A 9,666-nucleotide genomic window follows, 5' to 3' on the forward strand; every position below is an offset into this window, starting at 1 on the left:
CTTTTAAAAAGGTTAGATGAGTGGCTAAAATAAACAGTGTCAAGAACACCTTAAATGACTGGATGGAACTCAAAACCATGGTACGAGAATTTTGTGACACACGCACAAGCTTCAATAGCTGATTCAGTCAAGTATAAGAAAGGATATCAGTGATTGAAGATCAAATTAATGAAATAAAGCGAGAAGACAAGATTAGAGAAAAAAGAGTGAAAAGAAACGAACAAAGCCTTTAAGAAATATGGGACTATGTGAAAAGACCAAATCTACGTTTGATTGGTGTATCAGAAAGTGACGGGGAGAACGGAACCAAGTTGGAAAACACGCTTCAGGATATTATCCAAGAGAATTTCCCCAAACTAGCAAAGCAGGCCAACATTCAAATTCAGGAAATACAGAGAACACCACAAAAATACTCCTCGAAAAGAGCAACCCCAAGACACATACTTGTCAGATTCACCAAGGTTGAAATGAAGGAAAAAATGTTAAGGGCAGCCAGAGAGAAAGGTCGGCTTCCCCACAAAGGGAAGTCCATCAGACTAACAGTAGATCTCTCAGAAGAAACCCTATAAGCCAGAAGAGAGTGGGGGCCAATATTCAACATACTTAAAGAAAAGAATTTTCAACCCAGAATCTCATATCCAGCCAAACTACGCTTCATACATGAGGGAGAAATAAAATCCTTTACAGACAAGCAAATGCTGAGAGATTCTGTCACCACCAGGCCTGCCTTACAGGAGCTCCTGAAGGAAGCACTAAACATGGAAAGAAACAACTGCTATCAGCCACTGCAAAAACTTGCCAAATGGTAAAGGCCATCGATGCTATGAAGAAGCTGCATCAATTAAAGGGCAAAATAACCAGCTAACATCATAACTGCAGGATCAAATTCACACATAACAATATTAACCTTAAATGTAAATGGGCAAAATGCCCCAATTAAAAGACACTGACAAATTGGATAAAGAGTGAAGACCCATTGGTGTGCTGTATTCAGGAGACCCACCTCACGTGCAAAGACGCACATAGGCTCAAAATAAGAGGATGGAAGAAGAACTACCAAGCAAATGGAAAGCAAAAAAAAAAAAAGCAGGGGTTGCAATCCTAGCCTCTGATAAAACGGACCTTAAACCAACAAAGATCAAAAAAGACAAGGCCACTACATAATGATAAATGGATCAATTCAACAATTAGAGCTAACTATCCTAAATATATATGCACCCAATACAGGAGCACCCAGATTAATAAAGCAAGTCATTAGAGACCTACAAAGAGACTTAGGCTCCCACACAATAATAATGGGAGGCTTTAACACCCCACTGTCAATATTAGACAGATCAATGAGACAGAAGGTTAACAAGGATATCCAGGACTTGAACTCAACTCTGGACCAAACGGACCTAACAGATATCTACAGAACTCTCCACCCCAAATCAACAGAATATACACCACATTGCACATAGTCTAAAATTGACCACATAATTGGTAGTAAAACACTCCTCAGCAAATGTAAAAGAACAGAAATTTTAACCAACTGTCTCTCAGACCACAGTGCAATCAAATAAGAACTCAGGACTAAGAAAATCACTCAAAACCACACAACTACGTGGAAATTGAACAACCTGCTCCTGAATGACTACTGGGTAAATAACGAAATGAAGGCAGAAATAAAGATGTTCTTTGAAACCAATGAGAACAAAATACCAAAGTCTCTGGGACACATTTAAAGCAGTGTGTAAAGGGAAATTTATAGCATTTATAAAGGCCCACAAGAGAAAGCAGGAAAGATCTAAAATCAACACCCTAACATACAATTAAAAGAACTAGAGAAGCAAGAGCAAACACATTCAAAAGCTAGCAGAAAGCAAGAAATAACTAAGATCAGCGCAGAACTGAAGAAGATAGAGACACAAAAACCCTTCAAAAAATCAATGAATCCAGGAGCTGGTTTTTTGAAAAGATCAACAAAATAGACAGCTAGCAAGACTAATAAAGAAGAAAAGAGAGAAGAATCAAATAGATGCAATAAAAAATGATAAAGGGGATATTACCACCTATCCCACAGAAATACAAACTACCATCAGAGAATACTATAAATACCTCTATGCAAGTAAATTAGAAAATCTAGAAGGAATGGATAAATTCCTGGACGCATACATTCTCCCAAGAATAAACCAGGAAGAAGCTGAATCTCTGAATAGACCAATAACAAGTTCTTAAATTGAGGCAATAATTAATAGCCAACCAACCAAAAAATGTCCAGGACCAGATGGATTCACAGCCGAATTCTACCAGAGGTACAAAGAGGAGCTGGTATCATTCCTTCTAAAACTATTTCAACGAATAGAAAAAGAGGGAATCCTCCCTAACTCATTTTATGAGGCCAGCATCATCCTGATACCAAAGCCTGGCAGAGACACAACAAAAGAAGAGAATTTTAGGCCAATATCCCTGATGAACATCAATGTCAAAATCCTCAATAAAATACTGGCAAACTAAATCCAGCAGCACATCAAAAAGCTTATTCACCAGGATCAAGTCAGCTTCATCCCTGGGATGCAAGGCTGGTTCAACATATACAAATCAATAAACGTAATCCATCACATAAACAGAACCAACAACAAAAACCACATGATATCTCAATAGACGTAGAAAAGGCCTTTGACAAAATTCAACAGCCCTTCATGCTAAAAACACTCAGTAAACTAGGTATGAGAACACTTGGACACAGGATGGGGAACATCACACCCCGGGGCCTGTTGGGGAGTGTGGGGCTGGGGGAGGAGAAATACCTAATGTAAATGACGAGTTGATGGGTGCAGCAAACCAACATGGCCCGTGCATACCTATGTAACAAACCTGCACACTGTGCACATGTACCCTAGAATTTAAAGTATAATAAATAAAATAAAGAAAAAGAAGAAAAAACAGCAATATAGGAAGGAGGGCTAAGTAAAGAACTTTCAAACTTGACACCAAAAGCAAAATCCAGAAATGGAAATATTAATATGCTGACCTCCTCAAAAAAAAAAAAAAAAAATAAAAAAGTTTGCTCTGATATAGACCCTGTCAGAGAAAAAGACTTGTGACTGTAGTATAGCAGGAGGGAGCCACATGGTGATGGAATGGGTCTGCATCTTGATCATGCTGGTCGTTGCACAAATCTATGAATGTGATAAATTTGCACAGAACTACACACACACATACACACAAATGAGGGCACATAAAACTGGTGAAATCTGAATAAGCTCTGTCAACAGTATCAATGTCAATTTCCTGTACTATCGTAACATGGATATACCGTATTTATAGTTATGCACAATTGCACGATGTTACCATCAGGTGGGACAGTACGAAGTGTACATGGAACCTTCCTGACATTTTTTTTAGGTAACTGTCTATGGATACATAAGAATTTCAAAATACAAATTTAATCAATCAGTATTTAAATTTCAAAAAATGGATGCTTACCCTCTGGTTTGTGAAGACAGAATAATATTCTTTCACTAGCACTGTTTTGGTCATGTTGGGATCTGTGATAGCCAGCACAGGTTGTTGACCCTTATAAAACCTGTGTGGAAAAAACAGAGTTGATTAAACATCAACAGCCTTATTCTACAGTTGGAGCCAAACCCAGGAAGCCAGACTTTGATGCTGATGTTACATAATCCCCCAGTTGTGCAATGCATAACAATCTTAGGTTCTAGTTCATTAGGGTGTGACACAGAGCAAGAGTCTGACATAGGAGTCATTCAAGTCTTCATATGATGAAGGGTAATGTGGGCCAAACAGGGAAGAGACATTGAAAGACCAAAGAGCTCTTCAAAGAGATCAATGTTAGAAACAAAGGGAGAGCATTTGTTAAGTACGGTGGTGCATACATGGGTATTTCCTATGCCATTCTCCATAATGTTTTATATGTTTAAAATACTTCATTATCAAAAAGAATATTAGGTCCGTGAAAAGTTGAAGGCAAGTAAATCATCAAATGCTCACAAGGACTAAATGTCGCAAGGGGCAATTGCTGTGGGGCTCATGGACATCCAGAGCTGTGTGTTCTTTCTACTCAGTTGTGTTGTCTGTGTGGGCTGTGCCAGCTCCACAGCACCCCGCAGCCAGCACTGTGGTTGCTGAGGACTTGAGAGACGATGAAGTACAAAGAGGCAAAACCTTCTCCCTCTTGCTTCTAGTGAACGAACACAACACTGCACCTCTTCCACTGCTCTCACCAAACCTCTAGCCCCTCTGACAGGGAACAGCTGCTGCAGTTGGCTGAGGACACCTTACAAAATCACAGTTCATCAGCCCATCAGGGAACACAATGGTTTAAGAATATTCAGCATTTCTTCAAATACAGCAGAAAGATACAGACAAAGAAATACTTATATATCCTTGCATTAAAAAGTCTTAATTTAATAACAAAAAAGAAAGAAAAATTCCATACTTGCAGAGAAAGTTAAAAAACAAAATAAAACAAAAAAACAGAACAACAGAGCATAAATGGCTTCCCATTCTGTTTCTCTATATCTCTCAACCCTTCTTTCAAAAGCACGTTAAATCCAAAGTCTCTATGAAAGAGTTTTGGCTTTTAATTGAAAGTGTATTCAGATGGGAAGGAGATGATGCCATGCATTTATGAAGACATATTAGAGGGTCTGAGACAATGCATGTGATAAAAGGGCACCTAAGGAAGAATAAAAGAAGGGAATAGGGAGACACTGGAAAGAACATGATGCTGAGAGTCCCTGGGCCACCAAAGCCTGGAGAAAAGTGGTAACCACAATGCTCCCAGCCTAGTTTAGACTGAAGACCTCAAAAAATTTTACAATAGCGAATCTGGATGTTATCAGAACCAAAATGATGTCACGTGTGTGTTTCTGTGCGTGTGTTTGTGTGTGTGTGTCAGCATGTGTGTTAAAAAATCCTGACAAATAAATCAAAGCAGGCTATGAAGAGGGGATTCCCATGCTTCTGTGCCTGATAACACAACTGTCACAAACGCTTTGCGAAACCACAAGCTTACACAAGGCAATCCCAACCTTACACAAAAATATTTCTGCAAGGGCACCTGCCCAGCAACTGCCTTTCCAACTTTGGTGTGGCGTCACCCTTGTTATGGATCTTTGCAGCGAAGGAGAATTATTTCAAAACTGATATGAAATCCTCCTCATATTTTCCTTGGAACATCTTTGTCTTGCTTTACCTCCCTGAATTTGCACATAATTTGTAATGGTCACCAACTATGTGCATAGTCAGTAATGGATTTTTTTTTTTTTTACTTTGATGCTATACTTTCTACTTTTGCTTTATTTAATGCTTCTCAATATGTTTTTTTAACTGTTGCAGATCCCGCTGAAATTACGCTTTGGAGGACTTCTTCAACCAGAAAAACCCATTATTCTAAACGTTGAGTCAAAGGATGGGACCATAAGTGGAGCCTGACTTTCCCTAAGGACTTCCACTTTGCTCTTCAAGAAAGCTGTGCCCCAGAACACGAGAGACCTCAAATTACTTTGTGAATAGTACCCTGAAATGAAGACGGGCTTCATCCAATGTACTGCATAAATAACCAGGGATTCTGTACATGCATTGAGCTCTCTCACTGTCTGTGTAGACTGTTATACTTGGGAATATAAAGGAGACTAAATCAGTACTGGGGTAGTAGATTTGGCTTCTTTGTCATAGGACAATCTCAGCCACCCCTAGTTAGCACCATTAACTACTCCTGAACTCTGATAAGAGAATCAACATTTATCAATTATTTCATCCACAGTCATTAATGAAAATAAGAATTATTTTGATGGCTCTAACAGTGACATTTATATCACCTGTTTTATCTGGAGTATTCTATAATAAGTTTTATGTTAAAAATTAATAAAAACCTCTTAACAAAAGTATCATCAGATACTTTCCTGCACATTAAGGAGAAATCTATAGAACTGAATGACTGAAAACCAACAAGTAAATATTTTGGATTATTGTAACCACTGTTGGTGTGGGACATTTGTCAGAATTCCAATGTGATTATCAACATAGGTGAGAGTTAATCCACTGTGACTTTGCCCATTGTTTAGAAAGAATATCCACAGTTTAATTATGCCTTTTTTGACTGAGCAGAGTGGCTCACGACTGTAATCCCAGAACTTTGGGAGACCGAGATGGACAGATCACCTGAGGTCAGGAGTTCGAGATCAGCCTGACCAACATGGTGAAACCGCATCTCTACTAAAAATACAAAAACTAGCTAGGTGTGGTGGCATGCACCTATAATCTCAGCTACCTAGGAGGCTGAGGCAGGAGAATCACTTGAACCTGGGAGGCAGAGGTTGCAGTGAGCCAAGATAGCGCCATTACACTCCAGCCTGGGTGACACAGTGAGATTCCATCTCAAAAAAAAAAAAAAAAACCAAATTATGCCTTTTTGAAGCACATATATTTTGTAACATACAACTGAATTCCTTATTATATTATTAGTTTTGATTTAATATTTTCAACCCATCTCCCCTGATATTTCTGGGAGACAAGAAACATGTTTTCTTACACCTCTTGCATTTCATTCTCAACTCCCAACTCTCTTAATGCAATGAACACTTAATAAAAAACAGTCGATTGGTCAATCAATTGGGCAACAGGCTAAACGCGCTGATTCCTTTTCTTTTCCTACTCCTTCCTTTACTTTCCCTTCCTAAATAATTTAGTCCTAAAGTCATTAGGTGGGTGGCAGCCAGATGGTGGCCACACATTAAGGTAGAGAAGAGAGAGTCATGATGGCTCCAAGTCAGAGACCAAGTAGGGTGAGGACCAAGTAGGTGTTCATATGGAGAGACAGCCTGGCCTGTGTGTGGGAGTCCAAGCAAGCAGAGAAAGGGTCGACACAGAGGTGTAGCTTGCAAGAGCAGCCAGAGCCTAAATAGGGCATGGAGAACCCACGTGAGGTGAGGAGGACATCCATGAGTGGGAAGGGATGGGTGAGGTTTCACTACATAAAGGGGATTGATCAAATAAGTAAATATACTGGAAGCCAGGTGTGTCACTTTTGCAGAAAAGAGTCATGGATTCAGAAAGGGAGAAAACTAGCATGAATCCTATGAAATTAGATTAAAATGGATGTATCTATGTATATTCATATCCTTATAGATATATAAATGGTTAGATAGGTGATAGAAAGGTAACAGATAGAGGACAAGATCATTAGATAGACATACATGTATGTATGTGTTTGTGTGTGTGTACAAAAAACACATATGTCCTACTGCTCTCCACTGATAGGGCTAGGTAACAATGACATTTCAATAGTAATAAGCACATTTAGTGCCCCGATCTTGGCTTATGAATACCATTTTCCACTGAAAGGAACCAGAGTTCCTTAGAGAAATGGCTAATTCCAGGGCCAGGATTAAGAATGTTCAAGATAAGCCTAGGATATATTTTGTGTCAGGAAGCCAGAAAATGTTCAAATGATTTCCAAGTAATGTTTGGAAATGATATTTGAAAATGATTTCCAAATGATATATGGAAACACTTAAAGACTCCACCAAAGAACTATTAGGTCTAATAAACAAATTCAGTAATGTTGCTGGATACAAAATCAACATACGAAACCCAGTAGCACTTCGGCATGCCAACAGTGAACAATTTGGCAAAAATAAAAAATGTAATCCCATTTACAATAACCCCAAATAAAATTAAATACCTAGGAATAAATTTAATCAAAGAAGAGAAAGATGTCTACAATGAATACTGTAAAACACTGATGAAAGAAATTGAAGAAGACACCAAAAAGGATATTCCATGCTTATATATTGTCAGCATTAATACTGTTAAAAATGTCCACACTACCCAAAGCAATATACAGATTCAATGCAGTCTCTCAAAATACCAATGACATTCTTCAAAGAAATAGAAAAGAAAATTCTAAAATTTGTATGGAACCACAAGAGACCCAGAATAGCCAAAGCTGTCTTCAGCAAAAAGAACAAAACTGGAGGAATCATATTACCTACCTTCAAATTATACCACAGAGGTATAATAACCAAAACAGCATGGTATTTGTATAAAAACAGACACATAGACCAATGAAATAGAATAAAGAACCCAGAAACAATTCCACACACCTACAGAGAACTCATTTTCCACAATGTTGTCAAGAACATACACTGGGGAAAAGACAGTCTCTTCTGTTGCTGGGAAAGCTGGATATTAATATGCAGAAGAATGAAACTAGACCCCTATATCTCACCAAACACAAAAATCAAATCAAGGTGGATGAAAGACTGAAATCTGGCTGAGCACAGTGGCTCATGCCTGAAATCCCAGCATTTTGAGAGGCCAAGGCTAGTGTATCACTTGAGGTCAGGAGTTCAAGACCAGCCTGGCCACAATGGTGCAACCCCATGTCTACCAAAAAATACAAGAGTTAGCTGGGCATTCTGGTGCGTGCCTGTAGTCCCATTACGCAGAAGACTGAGGTGGGAGTATCACTTGGACCCAGGAGGCAGAGGTGGCAGTGAGCCAAGATCATGACAATGCACCCTAGCCTGGGCAAGACAGTGAGACTCTGTCTCAAAAAAAAAAAAAAAAAAAAAAAAAAAAAGACTGAAATCTAAGACCTCAAATGATGAAACTGCTACAAGAAAACATTGTGGAAACTCTTCAGAATACTGGTCTGGGCACAACTTTCTGAAAAACTACCCCACAAGCACAGGCAACCAAAGCAAAAATGGACAAATGGAATCAGATCAAGTTAAAAAGCTTCTGTGCTGCAAAGAAAGCAATCAACAAAGTGAAGACACAAACCACAGAATGGGAGAAAATATTTTCAAACTAACACTCTGACAACAGATTAATAGCCAGAATACATAAAGCGCTCAAACAACTCTGTAGGGAAAAATCTAATAATCCAATCAAAAAATGGGCAAAAGATTTGAATAGACATTTCTCAAAAGAAGACATACAAATGCCACATAGGCATATGATAAGGTGCTGCACATCATTGGTCATTACAGAAATGCAAATCAAAACTACAATGAGATATCATCTCACCCCAGCTAAAATGTTTTTTTGTTTGTTTGTTTAACTTAGAAAACAGTTTTATTGTCAAACTGGCGCAAGAGCTGGTTTTTTGTGTTACCAAAACTGTTTGATCCCAAGCATAACTGGGCCAAAAGAGAGAGAAATCAAACTTTAAAATCCAAAATAAGGAAAGATCTACAATAATTTTTATCCAAAAGACAGGCAGCAACAAATGCCAGCAAGAATGTGGAGAAAAGGGAACCCTTGTACACTGTTGGTGTAAATTAGTACAACCACTATAGAGAACAATTTGGAGGTTCCTCAAAACATTAAAATAGAGCTACCATAATATCCAGAAATCCCCATGCTGGATATATACCTGGAAGAAAGGAAATCCGTATATTGAAGAGATATCATCACTCCCATGTACACAATAGCCACTATTCACAAATGCCAAGATTTGGAAGCAACCTAAGTGTCCATCGACAGATGAATGGATAAAGAAAGTACTCCAATTATACACAATGGAGTACAATTCAGCCATGAAAAAAGTATGAGATCCTGTTATCTGTAAAAATATGGATGGAACTGGAGGTCATCATGTTAAGTGAAATAAGCCAGGCACAGAAACACAGACATTGTATGTTCTCACTTACT

General features: G+C 38.5%; 2 protein-coding genes across 3 annotated transcripts in view; one reads left to right on the top strand and one right to left on the bottom strand.

Annotated features, from left to right (window-relative positions):
- The window catches only part of LOC126950475 (cytochrome P450 3A8), a 156,738-nt gene extending 151,083 nt beyond the window's left edge, over nucleotides 1-5,655 (top strand). The window contains exon 14 of one of the 2 annotated variants that reach the window (XR_007724180.1): nucleotides 5,500-5,655. Coding sequence is in view for 1 of the 2 variants with exons in the window: in XM_050784024.1 (XP_050639981.1) it covers nucleotides 5,344-5,439 (96 nt within the window). In the remaining variant the exon portion in view is untranslated. Of the gene's footprint in view, nucleotides 1-5,343 lie in introns of both variants that reach the window. The other variant, XM_050784024.1, reaches the window with a different exon arrangement.
- The window catches only part of ZSCAN25 (zinc finger and SCAN domain containing 25), a 71,206-nt gene continuing 64,602 nt past the window's right edge, over nucleotides 3,063-9,666 (bottom strand). The window contains exon 8 of the mRNA XM_050784018.1: nucleotides 3,063-3,568. Within this exon, the coding sequence (XP_050639975.1) occupies nucleotides 3,519-3,568 (50 nt within the window). The 3' untranslated portion in view covers nucleotides 3,063-3,518. The remainder of the gene's footprint in view (nucleotides 3,569-9,666) is intronic.

The sequence above is a fragment of the Macaca thibetana genome, chromosome 3 (assembly GCF_024542745.1).
Source record: "Macaca thibetana thibetana isolate TM-01 chromosome 3, ASM2454274v1, whole genome shotgun sequence".
NCBI classification, from domain to species: Eukaryota; Metazoa; Chordata; class Mammalia; order Primates; family Cercopithecidae; genus Macaca; species Macaca thibetana.